Here is a 24,230-nt window from a genome sequence, read left to right as displayed (position 1 = left end):
TATGTCTCATAATATACCAGATCTAGGTTTCCTGGTAAGTAGTCTACTGACTTGTACTAGTTGTTCATTCATTTAAATATTTATTAAATATATACTCAGACAAAAGGCAATATTGGGAGGGTTGGTGTTGTAGCACAACAGGTTAGGAGATACTGGCTTCACAAGTGGCAGCCTATCAGTCTGCTCTGTGAGTCCCAGCTGCACTACTTCAGATTCAACTTCCTGTTAACATTCACCAGAGGACAGTGGAGGATGGCCAAGTGGTTGGGACCCTGTCAGCCATGTGGAAGATCCAGATGGAATTCTTGGCTCCAGACTTTAGTCTGGCCCACACCTGTCTGTGCAGCCATTTGGTGAGTGAGTCAATAAGTGGAAGATTGATCTCCCCCTCCCCCACTCTACCTTTCAAATAAATAAATCTTTTTAAAAAAGTAACACTAGGGGGCCAGCGCTGTGGCACAGCAGGTTAAAGCCCTGGCCTGAAGCGCTGGCATCCCATATGGGCACTGGTTGGAGACCGGGCTGCTCCACTTCTGATCCAGCTCTCTGCTATGGCCTGGGAAGGCAACAGAAGATGGCCCAAGTCCTTGGGCCCCTGCACCTGCGTGGGAGACCCGGAGGAAGCTCCTGGCTCCGGATTGGTGTAGCTCCTGTCGTTGCAATCAATTGGGGAGTGAACCAGCAGATGGAAGACCTCTCTCTCTCTCTCCCCCATCCCTTCCCTCTCTCCCTCCCCCCCCCCCGCCTCTCCCCTCTCCACCTCTCCCCTTTCTGTGTAACTCTTTCAAATAAATAAATAAATCTTTAAAAAAAAAAAAAAGTAACACTAGGAAGTATCACAAACTGCCCTATAAAAATTATAGAATTGTAGGAGAGAAAAGCACCTTCAAAATTATCATCTCCAAGGCATTTGACAGATTCAAAAAAAAAAACAAACAAACAAACAAACAAAAACTGAAAGACATTCAGTAAGTGACATAAAAGTCAGGTAACAGCACAGGGGAATCAGGACCCATCTCTTAACTATGGTGCTGTGCTCTCAGCTTTATCTAACATTTATCAACTTTCTGGAATTTCAGCAAATACAATCTTTTCTGCTGACAAGGAATTAACTGCTAACATGCTATGACATCCTCATTTTTCTTATTCAAATTTGTTATACTTGTAAAACTCCATTTGATCATCAAAAACATTTTATTTTTTTGCCCACTATGTTCATTGCATATCAGCTAAGGTGGTAAACAGAAAGTAGCAATCAGAAAAAGAAGTATCAATAAAAGATTTTGAGAGGTAAGCATTTTAGTTTTTCAACTAACAAGTGAATTAAAACTTCAAAAATGTACTTGGAAAAGTCAGTCACACTGTTAATTTATGCATTTGCTCATGTAAACATGTGTTTAGATTTAATAATATGACTACAAAAATGCTCAGCTTTACCATATTAAGCCGAATAATCCATATGATCCATAAGACTGGAATTACCTGTAGGTGCAGTTCTTTATCCAACTGACTGATTCCTTGGGCAAGTTTTGCTAGCTGTTCAGCAATTACAGCTTGATGAATTGATTGTGAAGTGTAAGCTTTCACATCAAAGTCCTCATTTAGAAAGTCTCTATAACACTCTAGGACAGAAAAAAAATACAGAAAGTCCTTAATTACCTTATACCAAACCACATTTTCTCAACAATAAAAGAATCATAACATATTTTAGCATATTTATCTTGCTGAAATCTAGGAACTGTTATAAATGCTTCCTAGAACAAGGAGGAAGTAGAGCAGGCAAGAAGAGAAGTAGTAATAAGGGGCTGGCATTGTGGAGTAATGGTAAAGCTACCACCTGTGATGCCAGCATGCCATATGGGCACCAGTTCGTGTTCCAATCCAGCTCCTTGCTGGTGGCCTGGGAAAAGCAACTGAAGATGGCCCAAGTGCCTGGGTCCCTGCCACCCATGTAGGAGACCTGGAGGAAGCTCCTGGTTCCTGCTTCAGCCCGGCCCAGCCCTAGCCACTGTGGCCAACTGGGGAGTGAACCAGCAGATGGAAGATATCTGCTCTCCCTCTCCCTTTGTAGCTCTTTTAAATAAGCAAACCTTAAAAAAAAACAAGTGGTACTAATACTCCTGGGAGCTTATTATGTGGCAGGGGTCCAGCTAGGCACTCTATACATATGGAATTCTATCCTCATACTAACCTGATGAAACTATCATTTTCTCCCTTTCACAGATGAGGAACTGCTAAGGCCTGCAACTTGTGCAACACCACCAACTGAACTTCCACACTCGCAGAGCTTACACAATGAACCTCTACACTTTGAGAATCAAAATGATGGAAAATATTGAATAAAATATCAAAAACATAACTACTAAACAAAACCTTTAATCCAAGAAAACAATGTCACTGCCCATGAGATTATATATCCTGCCTATATATCCTATATGGCATGGTATCTCTGTATCAATGTGCAAATTCCTTTATAAAGAAAAATCTGGAATTTTAAGAGAAATAGGCAAATACAAACTGACTAAAATTTAGAATTGATGGATGAAATAAGCCAATGTGGAAAGAAAAATTGTGTTCAAGGGGCTGGCATTGTGGTGACAACAGCATCCCATATGGATGCCCGTTGGAATCTCTGCTGCTCCACTTCCAAGCCAGCTCCCTGCTAATGTCCCTCAGAAAGCAAAGGAAGATGGCCTAAGTCCTTGGGCCTCTGCAACCCATGTGGAAGACCCAGAAGATGCTCCTGTATTCAGAATGGCCCACTTTGGCCTTTGTGGCCATTTGGGGAGGGAACCAGCAGAAGGAAGATCTCTGTCTCCATGTCTCTCCCTCTCTCATTCTGTAACACTACTTCTCAAATAAATCTTTTTAAAAATATTGTATTCAAAACAGACCCTTAATAGATAAGAAAAAGAAATGATGATGTTAGATGTCCAGAATGTATCTTTCTATACAGAAATCCACAAATCTGTGGGTAAAAGAAAAATGGAATGAGTCAAAATATATACATAGGAAGGGAGCTCATGGTAAAAATATGCCTGCAATGCTGGCTCTGACACACACCCATCCACTGGTTCACTTCCACTGTACCCACAATGGTCAGGCCAAAGCCAAGTGCCAGGAACTCAACCAGGTCTAGCATATGGGTGGCAGGAACCCAATTACCTGAGTTATTAACTCTACCTCCAAGAAGTGCCCATTAGCAAGAAGCTGGAGTTAGGAGCCAGGGGTAGGTATCAAACTGTTCTGGGACACGGGTGTTTTAACCGTTAGACTGAAGCAAGCACGTGTGTCCCAGCTGTCTTTAGATACCAGAGTTGGTTGCCTCATATCAGCCAAGAATTAACACAGTGACACAGAGGGGCAAGCAAAGGGTGAAGCAAAGTTTTACTGAAATGAACAGACAGCTCTCACAACCAAGCAGTTCAGTGACATGGACCTTCTGAATCAGAAATGTCTTACTGAAAAGAGCAGAGAAGGGGCCAGTGTTGTAGTGTAGTGGGTAAAGTCCTGGCTGCTCCTCTTCCAATCCAGCTCTCTGCTAATGCACCTGGGAAAGCAGCAGAAGCTGGCTCAAGTACTTGGGTCCCTGCAACCACATGGGAGGCCCAAAAGAATCTCCTGGCTTCAGCCTGGCCCAGTCCTGGTCGTTGTGGTTATCTGGGGAGTGAACCATCAGATGGAAGATCTCTCTGACTCTCTCCCTCTCCCTAACACTGCCTTTCAAATTAATAAAAATAAGATTTATTTTCATCTTAAAAAATTTAACAACAACAACAAAAAAAAGCACAGAGAGAAGATACTAAGGAAAGAAGCCAGGAAGGGCTTCTTCAGAAGGAAAAAGCAGTTGAAAGAAAGTGATCTGGGGGTTTTACACGCTCTGGAAAGTTTGTACAGGGCCCTTTTAAGAAAAAGCTCACCCTGCCTTCTTATATGCCATTCCTCCCATTAGGTCAGGCTCTGGTCCCAAGTGTCTCCATTCTCAGTTTTCTTTAGTTTGTTAACTGAAGGTCCTGGGCTTTCATCCTTTATCTCACTCATCTGCAATCTTCAGCTTTTTGGTTTTTTAAGTTCCCTATTTATAGTTTTTGTGAGTGTATCTCTTAAATGCATGCCCTTGTGTTGCTTGCTAACCAGAGACCACTCTCCTGACCACACAGCTCCTCTTCCTGTCCCTAGCTGTCTGCCTAGGTCCAACCTAACGTAGCTTGCATTTTCCTACCGGTACCACAACCAAAAGCCCTCTGCCCCCACTCTATGGTCTTGGTTCTCAGAATTAAGGATCCAGCCAGACAGACAAGTAGAGAAGTCATTCCAAACAGAGGGAAGGTTTAGCAGCAATGCCTAGCACAATTGAGAAACACAGGGAGTAACAGTTTCAGTATTCTGATATCACAGAATTACATATGTTGGGCAGAAAGAATAAAGAGTGATAGATGAGGTTCTAGAGAAAGATTGAGGAGCATTTTGAAAAGAGGTTTTTAAGACATTCAACCCACATCCCATTTAAGGTTTCAAAGCCAAGAAAGGGCACTGTCAGCTTTGTGTTCAACAATAATTCTGGCAATGGTATGAAAACTGACTGCAAAGCATTAATGAAACAGCTGTGGGCTTGAGTTGGCTTGAGTTGGGGAGCCAACTGTACATTTTCAGGAATTCCGTTGACCAGCTGACATCACTCATAGTTATTGTAAAATCGGCCATGGTAATCAGCAAACAAGCACCTACAAAATCAGGGCTTTTTCTTTTCCCAGGAAGCTAGTTTGACAGCAAGATCATGGAATATGCCACAGAGCCCAGTACTGTACTATGTTAACAGCTCAAGTGACGTGATGAAGGCCTCAGTGTGGCACTAAGAATGTCAAGAAAGTGACAAATATTCAGACAGTATAATATACAGGACTTAGTGACAAGTCAAAAATGGGTGATTAGGTACAGTAAATCAAGGATCATGCCCAAGTTTCTTGATAAAGTAACTGGCATAGGGAATTCAGTTTTGTGCTAGATCATCAGTTACTAAATACACAAAGATGAACAAGAGTAAGCCCCTGCCTCCAAGGAACTCATAATCTACACAGGGAACAAGCACACATTAACCAACCACATGCAAGTAGGAGTGACAGAGACTACCACAGGAAAAGATTAGGGGAGAGGAGTGGAAAAAAAAAATTCATTTCATTTTCTCAAAGGCAGAATTTGTACTATCTGTTCACATGTATGTTTTCATGTGCAGGACTAGCATTGTTAATTTACTCTCAAGAAAAGAATGTCCAGTAGAAAGTTAAAAAGAAGGTTCAAGAGGACCATTCTGAAACCACACAAAGAAAAGACAAGATGATTTAAGAAGAAATTTTAGAATGCATGAAAAATGATGAAATGGGAAAGACAGGGTTCAGAAGCCAGGAAAATCCCAAAACTCTGGGGGCAGACACAGGAACTGAAGGCAAGGATACTAGAATGACTAGAGAAAGAAAGATGAACAGCAGAGAATGGCGAAAATCCAAAGGAGCATAAAGAAAAGAAAATTAAGTGGTTGGTAGTAGCAAAGACCTTCCAAAGCACGGTTACAGTTGGGTTTGGCACTGTGAGACTTACAGTCCTTAAAGAGAGAAGTCATATATAATGCTTCCCTTTTATGGTTTCCTCATTCCCACATGAGGTACATCAGAAACACCTCACAAACAGTCAAGCTATGCATCCACTCACCAACCCTTTCAATCTTGCCATCTGTTACCTGCAAACTTCTGATGTCATCAATCAATTACCAAAAGAAATAAATTCCTCAGGAAGTTGGGAGTGAGGGAAGGGGTGAAGACCACTCAATCAGGGGGGAAATGGAACTGACAAGCAGTTACAAGAAACAGAGCATCTGAAGAATTAGAAATTTTTAGAAAGCATGAAACCTATAAGCCACTTAAGTATTTCAAACAAGAAGTCAAACTCTGCTACAAGTTCAGGTAACATAAGGACCAAAAAAACATCCATTTCATTCATCCACAAGGAAGTCACTGGAGAACCCTACCAAGCAATTTCAATGGCACTGAAGGGGGCTTCCTAGGGTCTCCGAGGGTATAGAATGAAAATCCACAACAGAAGGGGCTATCCTTAGGAAGCAGCCAAGGGCTCCACTTCTTATAACTGAAAATACGGAAAAAGCAAGCAAGATTGCAGGTGGAGGTTAAGTTTATAGGTTTGATTGGGAGAGACATGGACAAAGGTTCAAATCTCATGGGTTCCATTTTTTTTTTTTTTAATAAATTTGAAAATCATTCAAGCCTGAAGGAAAACGTATGAAAAGGTAAAAAGGATTTTTTAAAAAAATCACTGAAGAGAACAGCAAAGAAAACTAAATAAGAAAAGCAGAATTGAGGACTATTTCCCTCTAAGAACTGATTACAATGCATCCTACTAAAACATAGGCCTACCGTTTGGTGTGTGTTGTTCCTGCTATCTGTTCACCTGGGGAAGTCTGTTACACTTCACAACTAACTCCACCTGGAAAGCCTTTCCTGACACTGCCTCACCTGTCCCCAACCCCAGTTACCGTCTTCCGAATGTTCAGTGTGTACACTCTTAACTGCTGCCCTTACAGCACTGTATTCCAGGGTGTACTTACATAGCTATGCCATATTATTTACTTACTAAATGGTGAGCTGCTTGGAGACAGGAACTGTCCACGCAGCACAAGCCCAAGCCTGGTTCAATTACAATTAAAAGGTGCCTGACAGAAACCTCAACCTAGAGAACCTAACACAGTCAGGTTCAGAAAAAAAAAAAAAAAAAAAGTTTTGACTACGGAATATAAACTATAAGTAACCAAGAACAGTGATAAAATATCCAACAGAGAAAACAATTTCTAACTTTAATTCAGTCATTCATAACCCAATTTGGTCTACAAATGTTTGTGAAATGTTTCTAACGGTGGTCGATTATAAAACAGTTATACATCACCTATTGTATGCAAGACACTGTCATTGACGCTGTGGAATATAAAAAGCAGCTTTCCAACACAGTATTAGAGCTAAAGGCAGGTATACAGATGTTTTTAATGCAGGTACTCCGTGACAGCCACAAGGGAAGAAATTCAGAACACCTGAGGCAGGCCTTATTTTTATGCTTAGGAATTTCAACTTCATTCTGAAGGGTAAGAGATCTGGGGCATGTTAACTGGGTTAGGAGAACCAAGTGTGCTTTTTCCAAGTGTACTATATTTAACTTTTATTTTTGGTAACTTCTCTTTAAAACTGGCTATCAAGAGATGTTACATTCGACACAGTTAATCACACCAAGGGCAAGGAATGCTCAGAACCCTCCCCTGCGGCTGACAGCCTGCAACAGGGGCCACCTGTATTGTCTCAGAATTTGTTAACGGAGGCGTTTCCGACTCTACGTCAAAACGAGCCCTTTCGTTAGCGTCTGCCATCTGTTCTAGTCTCAACACTTTTCAGGGGTTCAAACACTTCACCCTTCCGTCAGGAACTGCGACGGCAGCCTAGTGCGGGATCCTGGAACTTCAGGGGAGCCCTGAGCGCGTGGGAAGTTGCACTAAAATGAGGAGCAACCAGACACCAATTGCCCCCCCCCAAAAAAAAAAAAAAAAACCTGCAGGAAGGGGGGTTGCAAATCCCTAGGGAAACAGGTTGGTTAGGCCGGCACCCGGACACCAGGGGGCCGGGCGAAGGGAGTGGTCACGCCGAGACCGGAAAACTTTCTGCAAAGCGACGGGTTGAGTCCACTACCCAGTCCCGGACGTGGAGCAGGGCAGTCTCCTAGCCCCACGACCCGGCCAGCCCTAAACTCCTTACCGTCCTGCAGGAGCTCCCGGACTGTCGCCGTAGCCGCTGCAGAGCCCAGAGCCCCAAGGCCAGATACGGCGACGCTGCCGTCGCCACCTTCCATGTTGGCAGGTGCCGGGTTGATGGCGTCAGTGGCCCCGCCTAAGTAGTGACGCAGATTTCCGGCGCCGCCCGCCTTCCTCTTCCCTACCCCCTCCCACGACACTCCGCGACAGCGCGCGCTTCTTAACCCCACGGGTGGACTCACTGTTGGGTGGCGGCTGCACCAAGCCTGGCTGGGAGTCCGGGGGCCGCAGGAGTGGACGCGCGCCAAGGTCTCGAAGGACTCCGGGCAGAGCTTTCTGCTCTCTCCGGCTCGGCCCAGCCAAGGAGAAGAGGGGCGCTGGAACGTGGCCGCCGCGCTCACCGCTGAAGCGAGTATTCAACCGAGATCCAGGGCCTGGCGGCTCAAGGCAAGACGTTGTCGGCAGGCGTGAGTGAGTGGCCACCCAGCTTTATGTGTCCCACGCCCGGAGTGGCAGCCTTGGGAGGGAGGGGGAAGTATGGGAAGAAAAATTGCACGCGAGGAAAAGTGAGGAGCATTAGGGAGAGTTGAAGTATGAATCAGAAAAAAAACAAGGGAGACTCCCTGTCTCTGCGCCCGGTCCCAAGAGTTCTTGCCTTTTTACTTTCCTACCTCTCTCAGTTTTAACCCACATGCTATGAGTGACACCAGGGTTTTTCATCTTAGAAACTGATGGAACTCAACGGTGTTGAAGCTATAAAATCACCAAGTTGGTTCCGATTACATCTCTGCTAATATTTGTGCTTTAATTACCCAGGTTTCTCCCAAGGTAAATGCCGATCAAGTAACAGGGTCAACAGGTGTGGACGCGTTTGCATAAGCATTTCTTCCTAAAAAGAAAGATGCTGTAGTATAACTTCCATTTTATACAGTAGGTTTGGAACCGGGAAATCAATTCCTTCCAACTCCAGAATTGAATGATTCTCTACCATGTGCTAACAGCACTGCACGAAAGTGCTCTGATAGAACTGAGCCTATGCTTAACACTGTTCCAAGTCCCTTTTAAATCTTCAGTCATTTCGTATTCGAGACAACTCAGGTGAGCAAGCTCATGCTACAATGCATCTTGCTTTCTGTTCATTTTTGTCTCAGGTTTTTCCCTAAAACGATTTGTTTCATCTCTATCATAATGCCAGGAAGGTTGACTATTCCAAATGGAGGTCCCATGAATTGCCAAGGTCTGTGTGTTCAGATTCACCTTAGGTTTCAGCTGTAATACACAAAATTAATTGATTCACAATTTTGACTATTAATGAACAGCAGTATCTGTGAATTACATGTGGTTTTTCCATCCTTGGCTTTTTTTTCTTTCTTTAATGTTGGAAGATTTAGAAGAATGCATAGTATTCATTTATCCAATGAAAAATTGTGAGCCCCTACTGTACATCCAGGCATGAGTTTACAAGCATAACACTAAATTCACATCCTAAAGGAGCTGATAGGTAAGGTAGAAAGACATTAAAACAAATGTACAGGATGCCATGGAATATATGGGTTTATTCATTCCAGTAGTACAACCTAACTGCCCATTGAAATCACCTGGAGAGCTTTAAGAGCCACTGATGCCTGTATCCCTAACCCAGACATTCCAGCTTAATTGATCTGGGGTATACCTCGGGTATTGTGATCGTTAAAAGCTCTGTATGTCATTCAAATGTGCAAGATTGAAAACTACTCATTGATTCAACAAATACGTACTGACAGGCCTTCTTTGTGCCATTTACTGTGAGTACAAGAATAAGAATGAGATTGTTCTTGCTAAAGTCACTAATGAGCTCATTCCACTGACACTGTTTCGTCTTCTTCCCCTTTCCGTGCTATTTAAGATGTTAATCCCCTCTCTAATGCTTAGAGTACTCTCCTGTATTGGCTTTCGAATGTTCTTCAGATTTGTTCCTCCCAGCTCCCATGTTCATCTGTCCTGGTCTCCTTTGCACTTCATTTTTCCTGTTTCTTAAATGGCAGTGCTTCTGAAGCTTACTTCCAATGTGTGCCATCCTTAATTAAAGACATTGGCCATATTTTTAGTTTCCACTTACTATCTAAATGGTTGAAATAGACTTTTTTTAAACTTGGCCCATGTGTATGTTTCTGTTACTAAGCCCAGGGGGAATTGTAGTTGTGGTACAGGGGGTTAAGCCTCCACTTGTAACACCAGCATCCCATATCAGAATGCTAGTTCAAGTCCTGGCTATCTTTTAAAATGCTGACTAGTTTTGTTCTCTAGATATAGATCTTTCCTGAGTAAATGCCAAGAATTAAATATTTTAAAGTGCTAGTCATACATGGCTTATCAATACCAAGCATAATAACAGGGAAAAAATTAAAAGCATGAAAAATCGCTATATGATATGCTAGGAACATAATGTAGTTTTCCACATCTCATTTTTATGCAAATTCCTTGTGTAGCCTTCCATATTTATTTATCTCACAAATAGAGGCAGAATTTTCTGGTATCCTGTTTGATACCATGAAAAGAAGCAAAAAATTTTCTGAGCCCCACAAGCCTGATGGAAAATATGTAGTATTGCCCACTGAAGTTGTTGGAATGATGAGAATTCATCTAATGAAAATAATTTTCTTTGTGCAAACTATCTCTGATTTCAGATTTGAAACCAATCTGTTCATGAAAAGTGACGGCATACCAGCCACAGTATGTCAAGAAAGAAGAAAAGATCCAATAGAAATGTTTCATTCTGGGCAGCTGGTAAAAGTCTGTGCCCCAATGGTTCGCTATTCAAAGTAGGTGTTGTTGAATGTGTCATGAACTGAGATGTGATTTCCCTTTATGCTCTGACTTTTAAAAAGTGGGACCTTAAAACTCCTAGCTTTGGAGTCATAATACTATAAGTCCTAAGACTCTTCCATGCCTTGAATGTGTGAGACCAGAGTAAACAGTATATCCAGGCAGTATATCTGTGGCAGAGTAGGTTAAGCCTCTGCCTACAATGCCGTCATCTCATATATGTACTGGTTCTAGCCCTGGCTGCTCCACTTCTGATCCAGCTCCCTGCTAATGGCCTGGGAAAGAAGATGGCCCAAGTGCCTGGGCCCCTGCACCCACATGGGAGACCTGAAAGAAGCTCCTGGTTTCGGATCAACCCAGCTCTAGCCGTTGCAGCCATTTGGGGAGTGAATCAGAGGATAGAAGACTTCTCTTTCTGTAACTCTGCCTCTCAAATAAATAAATCTTTAAAACAAACAAATAGTATTTCCAGGCTTTATATCTGTTTGTAAGTCCTACCTATGAGTATATAGTAGACATGAGTCCAGCTTTTTTTGAATTAACATTTGTCTTGGGACAAATGTGGAGAGGTACGATTGCTTGGTCACATGTCAGTTGTCTTTTTAGCTATTTTTGAAACTGATAAACTCTATAGAACATTACTTCCACCAACGTAGGTAGCATCCGGTTTGTCCTCACCCTTACCAACTTTTAATAATGTGACCTTTTCTATTTTAGCCATTCTGGTAAGTATAAAGTAATACCTGCCCTGTGCTTTAAACATTATAACTGTAGTGAGGCTGAACTTTATTTTTTTTAATTCCTCCTGTTAGCGTATTATTTTGTGATGTTTTATTGATTTATTTTAAGATTTTATTTAAAAGGCAGAATTTTGGGCAGGTTAGCAGTGGGGAGAGAAGGGAGGAGGTACCTTGTATCCACTGATTCACTTCCCAAATGGCCACAAGAGCTGTGGCTGGGCCAGACCAAAACCAGAAAGCAGGTACTCTATCCAGGTCTCCCACGTGAGAAGCAGGCACCCAAGCACTCAGGCTGTTTGCTGCTGCTTTCCCAGGCACTTTAACAGAGAGCTGGATCAGAAGTGGAGCAGCTGGGACTCAAACCCACAACCATATAGTGTAGCAACACCGCAGAAGGCAGACCCAATGTTGACCATCTTTCACGCGATTATTTGCCATCTGTACATTTTTGAAGAAATGTTTCTTGTACCTTTTGCTCCTATTCTATTTAGACCATTTGTACTATTGAGTTGTTTTTATTTTTAATTAGTGTGAAGTACATGTAATGTAGAATTTACCTCTTAATCAAATGTATACTTCATTTGTTGTGCATCTGATCTCCAAGATTTTTCACCTTATAAACTTTAAACCTTGTACACATTATGCAATAATTTCTCATTCCTTTGTCATCCCCAACCCCTGACAACTTTATTCTAATTTTTCTCTGAATTTCACTACTTATTTTTGTGAGATTACCTTACCCCACTTAACATAATTCATCCAGGTTGTAGCACATGTCAGACTTTTCCTTTTTAAGGCTGAATAATTGGTTTTGTGTGTGAACTACCTTTTGGTCCTCTACTGATGGTACACAGATTATTTTGACTGTTCAGTCCTTGCAAATAATGCTGCTGGGAACATAGAGCTGCAAGTATCTCTTTGAATCCCTGCTTTCAGTTATTGTTGAGTATATACTCAGAAGTGAAATTGGTGGATCATACAGTAATTCTGTTTAATTTTCTGATGAACTAGAAGCCTCTATTGTTTTTCTGAGTTGTGTTTTTTTAAATCATAAATAAGTGTATTTTGTCTAATGGGTTTTTTTGCATATGATTATTGAATGTTTCTTCTTTGCCCTGTTAATATAGTGGATTACAATGACTTTGACTATTTAAGATTTACTTATTTACTTGAAAGGTAGAACATCAGAGAGAAAGATCACTTGGTTCACTCCCAAAATGGCTATAACTGCCAGGTTTGGACCAGGCTGAAACATCACCTCATGACTGTCAGAAGTCCATGTTCTCCACTTGGCTTCTTTGATATCTGGAGTCAAGGGGCTTTTTTTTTTTTACTGCTGGACACGGTGAGCGTGGTGAGAGTTCCAGCTCCCCATGGTGGGGTGGCCTCACATAGTTTCCGGGCAATGATCAAAGTCCTAACTCTCCACTAGGCCTCTTCTGACCACAGGCCCATCCTCCCAGGGAAGGAAGGAAGCTGCTAGGTAGGCATGGAAGTCCAGGCTTCCCATGTCGTCCCCATCACTACCACTGAGAGGCTTCTGCACTGGTTACCAGAAGGGCCTGGCCTTCTTGGACTGTAGCATAGAGAGGTGTTGGGGCACCTTGTTACAGTCTAGGGAAGGTGGAAGTCCAGGATCCCCGCTCAACATTTGCAGGTGGAGATGAAGCCATACCTGTTTCTGCACTGTGGTTGAATAGAATCTTAAAGTCTTCTCTACCTAGGCTGCTCCTTTTCTGGTCCTTCAGGTAGAGAGCAGACTTTCAGGGCTATTATTGTCTGTATCCACTGGTGTTTGCAGGTGTCCAGCTTCTTCAACACCTAAGGCTGGGATATTTGAGTCAAAAACAAAATAAAAACACAACCAAGGAACTCACTACCCTTTCATTCATTCCTCAGGACCTGAGTTCACTAGCCTATCTTCCTTCCTCTTTCCACATTACACTTGGTAGGAACAATAGGAAAAAGTACATCTGCTCCATCTTCCCATAGGCAGATGCTTTCATAATAAATAATTAAGCATAGAAATACATATGATTTAAGTGTTTTCTAAATGTGTGAAGTTTTATATGTTCACAGGTTGGCTTTTAGAACACTAGTGAGAAAATACAATTGTGATCTGTGTTATACACCAATGATAGTTGCTGCTGATTTTGTGAAATCTATAAAAGCCAGAGACAGTGAATTCACCACAAACCAAGGTATGTAAAATGTATAATTTACTGACTTTATAAACTAACACAGATGGTCTAATCAAAGACAACAAAATTGAGAGATTTCATATTAAAAAATCTTTTTAAAATGTTTTTAATATTATTGAGTGCCTCATAAATGATCAGTGGAGTGTAAAGTCAGCCTCTTTTCTTTTTTTTTCTTTCTTAAGATTGATTGATTTACATGAAAGACAGAGTTACAGAGAGGGAGATCTTCCATCTGCTGATTCACTCCCCAAATGGCCACATGGCTGAAGGTGGACCAGGCTGAAGCTAGGAGCCAGAGGCTTCTTCTGGGTCTCCCACATGGGTGCAGGGGTCCAAGGACTTGGGTCATCTTCCACTGCTTTTCCAGGTGCTTTAGGGGGCAGGTGGGTCAGAAGGAGAGCAGCTGGAACTTGAACTGGCACCCGTATGGGACGCTAGCATCGCAGGTAGCAGCTTTACCCACTACAACACAGCACTATTCCCAGGTCAGCCCCTCTCAAGGCCTTCATCCCCTCGCTTGGACTATTAGAATAGATTCCACTCCATGTGTCTGGTCTTGTCCCATTTCAAGCCCGAAGAGACCTATCTAAAATGTAAATTTGATCCTATCTTTTCCCAGCTGAAAATCCATCTTGGACCCTTGAATACCAAAAACAGTTATCAAAATGTAATCCCTAGACTGGCAATATCAGCATTATATGGAAAGTTGTTGGAAAATCTCATGCTCTATCCCAGACCTATTGAGTCAGAAACTGTGTGTGGTGCAACAGTCTGTGATTTTTTTTTTTTTTTTTTAATATTTATTTGAAAGCAGAACAACAGAGTGGGAGAGACAGATCTTCCATCTGCGGTTTCACTTCCCAAATGCTCCATCTCGGTCTTCCCAGTGGGTGGCAGGAGCCTAAGTGCTTGGACCTTCCTCCTCTGCCCTCCTAGGAGCATTAGCCAAAAACTAGATTGGCAGCAAAGCAGCCAGGGCTCCAATATGGGATGCCAGCATCACAAGCAGTGGCTTAACCAGCTGTACCAAAATGCCAGCCCCAACAGTCTGTGTTTTTCAAACACAGCCCTCCGGATAGTTCTGAACCTGCTAACAGTTTGAGAACCACTCCCTTAAAAACTAAAATTTCAGCACCTGAGAATAATATGCAAAGTCCTTGATACTCCAACCTGTGAATACATCTACATCTTCCGTCAGTTGTGTTTTTTTCCAAACATCCCAAACTGTTTTATGTTCTTGAATATGCTCTTTTCTCTGCCACTTCTCTAACTAGAATATTCTTCCCAGTCTCCAGTCATCTCTGTCTCCCAGATATCTACCTCTACCTCTCTCTCTCTCTCTCTCTCTCTCTCTCTCTCTCTCTCTCTCTGGCAAATTATATAGTTCATGCTTGTTACTCTAGTTCTGAGAGTTTGTGGCCAAAGAAGCTTTCCTGATCACATCCCACACGTGTGCTTGCTCCTAAACACACTTTTGTTGTACCTAATCTAGCTGTATTATAGTTTCCTTCTGATATGCCCATCTCTCCCACTGTATGATGGGCTTCCTGAGGGCTAGAGGAATAGAAATGCCTCACTGTGTATCCTCAGCATGTAACAGAGTTGAAAATATATTGGGTCAATAAATGGTTGTTAAAATGAAATTCTGTAACTCTCTTGAGTTGCAAAAGAGACAGCACTGTCCCTCTCCATGAAGAAAAAAGGCAAATTCTTCTATCATATCATAATTCTCTAAAGCACTAGGTTGCCATGAAATTTTGAGTCAGTGCACCTGGGTTGATGCCCAGAAATCTGCATTTTGATAAAGACCTATTGAGGGGCCCCACACTGTGGCGAGTGGGTAAAGCCACCCCCTGCAGTGCCAGCATCCCCTTATGGATGCTGGTTCAAGTCCCAGCTGCTCTACTTCTGATACAGCTCTCTGGTTTGGTTTGGGAAAGCAGTAGAAGATGGCCCAAGTCCTTGGGCCCCTGCACCCAAGTGGGGGACCTGGAAGAAGCTCCTGGCCCCCGGCTTCTGGCTTTAGATTGGTGCAGCTCCAGCTGTTGCAGCCATTTAGGGAGTGAAACAGTGGATGGAAGACCTCTGTGTCTCTGCCTCTGCCTCTCTAACTCTACCTTTCAAAAAAAATCAATAAATCTTTTTTAAAAAATTTAAAAAGACCCTTTGACTCTCCTAGAAGTAGTCCTCACAAAAACTTTATCAGTGTTAAAATATATGTATCTAGAGGTTATAACAGTAAACCAAAGATGAGAAAAGTATGTTGTTTAAAACCTGGGAAAGCTTTGATAGAATGGCTTCACTGGGGCCAACGCTGTGACGCAGCAGGTTAACACCCTGGCCTGAAGCACCAGCATCCCATATGGGCACCGGTTCAAGTCTCGGATGTTCCACTTCCAATCCAGCTCTCTGCTATGACATGGGAAAGCAGTAGAAGATGGCCCAAGTCCTTGGGCCCCCGCCCCCAACGCGGGAGACCCAGAAGAAGCTCCTGGCTCCTGGCTTCAGATCAGTGCAGTTCCGGCAATTGCGGCCAACTGGGGAGTGAACCATCGGATGGAAGAACTCTCTCTCTCTGCCTCTCCTATCTCTGTGTAACTCTGACTTTCTAAATAAATAAATTAAAAGAAAAAAAAGAATGGCCTCATTAAAATTTAAACTTTTAAGGGCCAGCTTTCTGGCACAGCCAGTTAAGTTACCACCTGGAGCTCCAGCATCCCATATGGACACTGGTTTGAGTCCCGGCTACCCCACTACCAATCCAGCTCCCCCCACGTGTGCACCTAGGAAAGCAGTAGAAGATGGTCCAAGTACTTGGGCCCCTATATGCACTTGGGACACCCAGAAGAAGCTCTTGGTTTTCTGCTGGCCCAGCCCAGGCTGTTGGCAGCCATCTGAGGAATGAACCAGCAGATGGAAGATTCTCTAACTCTTGCTTTCAAATAAGTAGACCAATAGACTTTTAAAAATATTTAAACTTTTATGTGTGAGAGTACAAATAGACTAGCAACAAACTAGGGGGAAATATACAGCACATAGTAGAAAGGGTGGATTTCTTTTATAAAAATAGGCAATTAAAAATGGAACAGATAGTAGAAAAATTGTCAATGTGCAAAGAAAGAGCTACAAAGAAAGATATGCAAATGTTGGATAGTATCTATATAATGTTAAGATACCTCCAACAGTTAACACTCCTAGGAATTTACCCAATAAATATTCCTCAAAAAATATCTTTTCAAAAGTATCTTCATTGAAGAGCTACAAGTTGAAATACACTCTACGGTCCATTCAAATAGTGGAATATGCCACTTGAAACAAAACAGATCTCCATGCATCTCCCAGGTACAGCAGGAACAAAAACAATAGGTGTAAGAATGTATGCAAACATTTGTCTAAACTATACAGGTAAATTGTTCTGGAATATGTGAACTCACCTTTGGAAAAGGGATTTGATGTTGAAAGACTTCGTTTTATCAAATTTTCTACTGATTAATTTTTACTTAATTGCTTCTAATGTAAAGATTTTAAAATTTTTAATCTTACCTTATTTAAACAAATGCTTCTTAGTCTTAATGTATTGTTTCATCCTACACAAATATTACAGTGTGTGTTTATGTTTGTGGGTTTTTCCTGTGAATCTTAACATTTTAACATTGAGCTATTTGTTTTACCAGGTGATTGCCCATTGATTGTTCAGTTTGCTGCTAATGATGCAAGACTTTTATCTGAAGCTGCTCGAATAGTCTGTCCTTATGCAAATGGAATAGACATTAACTGTGGTTGCCCTCAGAGGTAAAGCTCAAAGAAGTTGGAAGAATTTTTAAACATATTAGGACGTAAACTGTGTGAACATGGTAAAATATCTTCTGGTTTTCCAAAAATTAATTAAAGTACCAGGGCTCTAAAAAACAAGAAAAAAAAAAAGAACAGATCATTTAGGAACATAATTTCCAGAGGTCTTTTCTGATGGCTGAAATGATGTCTATCTAGATCTTTGATAAATGTTTTGTCTCCCTACATTGTTAAAATTTTTGTGTGTATCTCTTGAAGTCCTAAGTAGTTTTGTGAGAATCTTAGGTTTACAGGCAATCCCTAAAATGTGATTTTACTGCTACATCAGATATATTTGCTCTAAAAACTGATTCTGTGATTTGGGACATTGCCACATGTTTTAATTAATTGACTCTAAAATATCTTTTTATGGTCACCTTTTCTTTCTATACTGCAGTTATTTCATTGGGTTCAGTTAACTGGGATGTACTTAATTTGACAATAATATCTCTACCATAAAAGCACTAGATAATTTGAATACTTCAAAATGTGTCCAAAGAATCAGGTCAAGATTTTAAGTGCAGTGTAATCCAAATCAGGTTAGAAGTATTTGTATCCTCATTAGGAAAGTTAAATAAGCTGTTTAGCAGTGTTGGAACACTAAGCCAAAAATACCTTTCTACTAGTGAGACTAATAAAACCTCATAACGCACAAGAAACATCAGGTTTGGAATTTAAAAAACCTGAAATGATTGCTGTTAATTACAAATGCTTAACTTTGCTTTGGTCAAATGCATTTTAATTTAATATTCTCACTTGCCAGTGAAAACCATTTCCTGAGTACTTTTTTTTTTTTTAAAGATTTATTAATTTATTTGAAAGAGTTACACAGAGAAGGAGAGGCAGAGAGAGAGAGAGAGTGAGAGAAAGGTCTTCCATTTGCTGATTCACTCCCCAATAGGCCGCAACAGCCAGAGCTGTGCCTATCCAAAACCAGGAGCCAGGAGCTTCTTCTGGGTCTCCCACATGGGTGTAGAGGCCCAAGAACTTGGCCATCTCCCACTGCTTTCCCAGGCCATAGCTGAGAGCTGGATTGGAAGTGGAGCAGCCAAGACTCGAACCAGCACCCACATGGGATGCCGGTGCTTCAGGCCAGAACTTTAACCTGCTGTGCCACAGCAGCCCCTCCTGAGTACTTTTTGAGCAAACATGTTTTCCTAATCTCAGTGATGCATGTACAGTGTTAGATCTATGAGTCTTAAAAATTTGCTTCCCTTCCAGGTCCCACAGAGAAATACAGGTGGGTAGATGTATTTTCAGTACGTTCAGGATTGTATGTTCTCTTTAGGTTTGTATGATTCATTTGTTGTGTTTGCTTCATAAAGGTGGGCAATGGCAGAAGGTTATGGGGCTTGCTTGATAAACAAGCCAGAGCTTGTTCGAGATATGGTGAAACAAGTAAGAAATCAAGTGGAAAACCCCAGATTTTCAGTTTCTATTAAAATAAGGTAAGGACAACATTTTAATCCATTGGTAAAATACTTGATAATTAGAAAATGTTCCTTTTCTCTGCTGCTATGAGTGTGTCTATCCTAAATGAATCAGTACCAGGTATATGGAAACATTTAAGCAAGACATTTAGTATGCAAATATTTGTCATAATTATTGTTTCATAATTCTAGGGAACATCCTCCTTAAATTTTTTAGCAAAAGCTAAAATAGCTAAATTGGAGGTCTTGGATGAGAACTGAACCTTGAATAAAATCTTGCTAATGAAGTGACAATATGATAATAGCAAGGCTAAGTAAATGTAATAAATGAAATATCATTTTAACCATTTTAACATTAAGATTTGTGTGTTATGAACACAGATAAAATTTTGAAATTGTAGGATCCATGAAGATCTCAGAAGAACAGTAGATCTTTGTCAAAAGGCTGAAGCAACGGGAGTTTCCTGGATTACAATCCATGGAAGAACTGTTGAAGAAAGACATCAGCCAGTGCACTATGATGCTATTAAAATAATTAAGGAAAATATATCTATACCTGTAATTGCTAATGGAGACATCAGAAGCTTAAAAGAAGCAGAAAATGTGTGGCAGGTGACTGGAACAGATGGTAAGAAATAGCTACTTGGATTTTTTTATCTTTTAACCAGCAGAAGTGAGTGAGGGAGTAATGTTAGTTTAATTTTCTCTAACACTGAACCATATTTTACCATTGTACTGATTACAGCTAAGCAGTTTATTAAAATGTCAACTGTTAAAAGAAAAAGTCAACTCTTCTAGCTAAAAACAATAGATAATTTTAACAGATAATTGGAATAAATATTTTTCTAGTGACCAGTCAGTATCTTTCAAATAGACCATTAGTAAAATAGAGCACCTAAAATAGAAATGAGGGTCAATGTACTCAAGTGTATGGGAGTCAAAGGAATCCCAGAGCTGTGATGCAGTTTCACTATTTGCTTGAATTATCTGCATGCCAAGCCCAACTCTATGATAGGTATTACTAGATGGGAGGATGCATATAAACTAAGCAACCCAATTTGAACATCTGGATTTACCCTAAAGGAAAGCCACAGGGCCAGCACTGTGGCATAGCAGGTAAAGCCGCTGCCTTCAGTGCCAGCATCCCATTTGGGCGCCAGTCCAACTCCTGGCTGCTCCGCTTCCAATCCAGCTCCCTGCTGTGGCCTGGGAAAGCAGTAGAAGATGACCTAAGTGCTTGGATCCCTGCACCTTCATGGGAATCCCAGAAGAAACTCCTGGCTTTGGATCAGTCCTGTTCTGGCCATTGCAGCCATTGGGGGAATGAACCAGTGGATGGAAGACTTTTTCTCTCTGCCTTTCAAATAAATAAATAAATCTGAAAAAAAAAGAAAAGGCCACCAACTGTGCCAGTGTTGTGGTGTAGCTAAGCCACATTAGCCAACTCGCTGCTAACGTGCTTGGGAAAGCAGTGGAAGATGGCCCAAGTGCTTAATTCTTTGCACCTGGCTCCTGGCTTCAACCTGGCCCAGCCCCTGCTGTTGCAGCCGTTTAGAAAGTGAAACAACAGATGGAAGATTTCTCTCTGTCTCTCCCTCTATTTCTGTGATTCTACCTTCCAAATAAATAAAAAATAAATCTCAGAAAAGCCAAAAGCAAATGTTTAATGTAGAAGTGATTAAAAACATAAGGAATGCCATAAGTAGATTTAAACTTTCTTGGTTTATAAAAGGTACCAAAATTGTTTTGTGATTGAAATACATGGAGGCATTGTGAAACTTGTAATATCCTTATTTTTTACTATTCTGTTTGTCTCCTTCACCTTTTTTTTTCTTTTGAGAAGTAGAGTTATAGACAGTGAGAGGGAAAGAAAGGTCTTTCATCCACTGGTTCAGTCCCCAAATGGCTGCAACTGTTGGAACTGTGCCAATCCAAAGCCAGGACTTGGGCCATCTTCCACTGCTTTCCCAGGCCAAAGCAGAGAGCTGGATTGGAAGAGAGGCAGCCGGGACTTGAACCGGCACTCATATGGGATGCCAGCGCCGCAGGCAGAGCATTGACCTGTACAATGGTGCCAGCCCCTGTCTACGTCACTTTGAAGTAATAACCATGAGTTTATAATGTGTGGACACACATGGTGTTTGTTCTTTAATTTGTAGGTGTGATGGTTGCAAGAGGACTTTTAGCAAACCCTGCCATGTTTGCTGGATATGAGGAAACCCCACTGAAATGCATCTGGGACTGGGTTGACATCGCCCTTGAACTTGGAACTCCATATATGTGTTTCCATCAACACCTAATGTACATGATGGAAAAGATAACTTCAAGGCAAGAAAAGAGAGTATTCAATGCTCTGTCAAGCACATCGGCAGTCTTGGATTACCTTACAGACCATTACAGCATTTGACCTCACAAGTCATTGTCATGTATATTTTATACCTACAGTATAAATACAGTCATTGGGAGCATTTTAAAACATGTATCCTGGACTTATTCTTCAAAGATTCTGATTCAGTAGATCTGGATATGAACAGAAATGTAAGACCCCATGTGGTTGGAATATCCTGCTCATTGTATTATGTATTTGTTGGCGGGAGGTGGGATTTTTTTTCCTAAAAGAATCATGGTTTTAACATTTTTAAATAAAACTTATATTTTAATACAATAAAGTGTGACTCAGCATTTATAAGTGAACAAGAAGTATGTTTTTAATTTTAAAAAGTGCAGAGAAGTGGTAGAACAAATGGCAACATCCATATAAAATGAGAAAGAACAAAAAATTCTGAATAGAATTATACTCAGGACTTCCTTTAAAAGTTCAAAAGATTGGAGCAGCACTGTGGCTTAGCAGGTAAAGCTGCCACCTGCAGTGCCAGCATCCCATGTGGGCACCAGTTCCAGTCTCCTTGTGATCCAGCTCCCTGCTAAAGCGACTGGGAAAGCAAGAGAGGCTGGCCCAAGCGCTTGGACCCTTGCACCCACATGGGAGACTCAGAAGAAGCCCGAGGCTCCTGGCTTCAGATGAGCCCAGCTCTGGCCCTTGGGGCCAGAAGAAGACCCCTCTCTCTGCCTCTGCCTTTCTCTAACTGCCTTTTTTTTTTTTTTTTTTTTTTTTTTTTTTTTTTGACAAGCAGAGTGGACAGTGAGAGAGAGAGACAAAGGTCTTCCTTTGCCGTTGGTTCACCCTCCAATGGCCGCCACAGCCGGCGCACCGCGCTGATCCGAAGGCAGGAGCCAGGTGCTTCTCCTGGTCTCCCATGGGGTGCAGGGCCCAAGCACTTGGGCCATCCTCCACTGCACTCCCTGGCCACAGCAGAGAGCTGGCCTGGAAGAAGGGCAACCGGCACAGAATCCGGCGCCCCGAGCGGGACTAGAACCCGGTGTGCCAGCGCTGCAAGGCGGAGGATTAGCCTAGTGAGCCGCAGCGCTGGCCATCTAACTGCCTTTCAAATAAATAATCTTAAAAAAGTTCAAATTAGAAAATAAAACTGTCACTTCTGATTGAATTATACACCTCAAGGTATTTTCTTTAAATTGTGTCTTACAGAACTTAAAATGATTTCCATAATTTAGAACCAAGATCCCATGGAATTCTTTAAAATACTAAATTTGGCACATTTCAGGCCTCTACATTATTAGGAGATGGAGCTTGGTAAACAAACCTGTACCTAAAAAGATAAATTAACTACAGCTTCCCACATCATAAATGTGAAAATCTGGCAGCTAATCTGATTATGTATTTGAAATATTTCCTAGACAATAGTAACTAGGTTTTATTTTTAATATAAAAGCCTACTGTTCACACTGCTTCTACTGATGTTTTTGTATTTACTGGAAATCAATCATGGTTTGGCAGTGTTACTAATGGATTTTTTTTGGTCAGTGAATGCAAACTTAAGAGTTAAGTCAGGTTGAAATCGAACAGTTCACAATTACTATATTATTCTACTTTACCAATATGAAAGCTTATCAGGAGACAGTTACCTGAAACAATTTAGAGTTTAGGAACATTAAATGAATGTTTTACATAAGCACTCTGCTGCCTTGTTTTTCTTAAGGATATTGTCATTTTTCAATTCATTTTTTAAGGTAACTGGCTTTTCATTTGTTGTTAGTATTCAAAGAAGGAAGTAGGGCAGGTGAGAACTTCAGCATCTGAATTTGAATTAACTGACTGCTAGCTTGTTGAGCACACCAGGAGCTTATCAAGGTGTTGTGGATGGGCCAGTTGCAATGCATTGTGTGAAGAAACTTCCTTGACCAGTACTGTAGTATCGGGTAAAGCCGCAGCCTGCAGTGCCAGCATCCTATACGGACACCGGTTCCAGTCCCGGCTGCTCCACTTTCCAGTCCAGCTATCTGCTGTGGCCTGGGAAAGCAGTAGAAGACGGCCCAAAGTGCTTGGGCACCTGCACTGGTGTGGGAGACCTGGATCCTGGCTTCGGATCAGCCCAGCTCCAGCCGCTGCGGCCACTTGGGGAATGAACCAGCAGATGGAAAATTCTCCCTCTGCTTCCTCCTCTTTGTAAATCTGCTTTTCTAATAAATAAATCTTTTTTAAATATATCACTTCCTTGTCTAACTCACTTTTCCTGTTTCATGTGCTCTAGTATATGTGATAAAAAAGCCTCTGACTTAAGTGTTTTCATATCCTATAGTTACCCATCTTGAACATTTCTTTGGTGTTCCCAGAATAATTCTCCACAAGACAGGACATTCCTGTCCATTTCTGTATATGTTAATATGAATAAAAAGTTTAATAATTGAATAAAAAGTGTTATTGCTTGGGCAAAGGCTACCGGAATGACTACGCCTACTCCCATCTTTCCCGCCAGCACCCCAAATTGTCTCTCTTTAGCCCAGCCCGTCGACCACAATGGGAAAACTTAACACCTAACCGCAACTCTCAGGCCAAAGTGCTGGCCCTTTCTTAAATCCGGCTTCATTCGGGACGCAGAAACGACCCCCGCCAAAAACAGGCAGTCGGGCAGGAATCCGCTTCCAACAAGGCCGCCCGTTCGCGCCTCCAGCCCCGGCGCCAAGCCGGAAGCCAGCGGCAGGGAAGGCCGAGAGGCCGCACGTGGGCGCCCCAGACGTGCGGTCCAGCGCCCTAGGAAACGCGAACCAGGCGCAGAAGCGCAGTCGCCCCCTCTGTGACCTCGGCCCGAGCCCTCGGCCGGGGCCCGCGGGGGCCGCGAGCGGGCGGCGCGCCCCTCCCCCACCCGCCGCAGCGTCTGACGTCCCGCGCGTCGGCGGCCGGGAGCGGCGCGGGAAGCCGGGCGGTTGGCAGGCGGGGTAAGGCCGGGCCGGACCCCGGGGACCCCCGCGGGGCGCCAGGCTGCGGCTGGGGGCGCCGCTGCCGGGGCTGGGGAAGCCAGCGGAGCCTCCGGCCGCGTGGGGCGCGCGGCTCGGGCCCGCGGCG

General features: G+C 42.3%; 3 protein-coding genes across 24 annotated transcripts in view; 2 read left to right on the top strand and 1 right to left on the bottom strand.

Moving 5' to 3' along the window:
• Positions 1–8,015, bottom strand: part of COG5 (component of oligomeric golgi complex 5) — a 358,927-nt gene extending 350,912 nt beyond the window's left edge. For 2 of the 3 annotated variants that reach the window (XM_070071149.2, XM_089328437.1), the window contains exons 1-2: positions 7,806–7,956; positions 1,483–1,622 (exon numbers count right to left, since the gene is read on the bottom strand). In XM_070071149.2, the coding sequence (XP_069927250.1) occupies positions 1,483–1,622; positions 7,806–7,899 (234 nt within the window). In that variant the 5' untranslated portion in view covers positions 7,900–7,956. Of the gene's footprint in view, positions 1–1,482; positions 1,623–7,805 lie in introns of all 3 variants that reach the window. The other variant, XM_008258350.5, reaches the window with a different exon arrangement.
• Positions 8,016–8,113: 98 nt separating this feature from the next.
• On the top strand, positions 8,114–21,477 carry DUS4L (dihydrouridine synthase 4 like). Of its 18 annotated transcripts, none has more exons than XR_016230936.1 (9): positions 8,133–8,272; positions 8,733–8,899; positions 10,468–10,602; positions 13,426–13,547; positions 17,222–17,339; positions 18,600–18,618; positions 18,704–18,826; positions 19,210–19,436; positions 20,968–21,477. XR_016230936.1 is itself a non-coding variant. In XM_089328439.1 (8 exons), the coding sequence occupies exons 2-8, from the start codon at positions 8,778–8,780 to the stop codon at positions 21,213–21,215; spliced, it is 1,095 nt and encodes a 364-aa protein (XP_089184565.1). In that variant the 5' UTR covers positions 8,133–8,272; positions 8,733–8,777; the 3' UTR covers positions 21,216–21,477. The 18 variants fall into 18 exon arrangements, 7 of the variants coding, with proteins under 7 accessions (XP_008256568.1, XP_089184565.1, XP_017198245.1 ...); XR_016230937.1 differs by having other exon boundaries at positions 19,190–19,436; XR_016230943.1 differs by lacking the exon at positions 8,733–8,899 and having other exon boundaries at positions 8,114–8,248; positions 19,190–19,436.
• Positions 21,478–24,066: 2,589 nt separating this feature from the next.
• LOC100357899 (B cell receptor associated protein 29) overlaps positions 24,067–24,230 on the top strand; it is a 69,379-nt gene continuing 69,215 nt past the window's right edge. For all 3 annotated transcript variants that reach the window (XM_070071152.2, XM_051849693.3, XM_070071151.2), the window contains exon 1: positions 24,067–24,103. The gene's annotated coding sequence lies outside the window, so the exon portion shown is untranslated. The remainder of the gene's footprint in view (positions 24,104–24,230) is intronic.

This window comes from Oryctolagus cuniculus, chromosome 3 (assembly GCF_051225735.1).
Source record: "Oryctolagus cuniculus isolate XC-2025 breed Fujian yellow rabbit chromosome 3, ASM5122573v1, whole genome shotgun sequence".
NCBI lineage: Eukaryota > Metazoa > Chordata > Mammalia > Lagomorpha > Leporidae > Oryctolagus > Oryctolagus cuniculus.
This window is presented reverse-complemented; position numbering and strand designations above follow the sequence as displayed.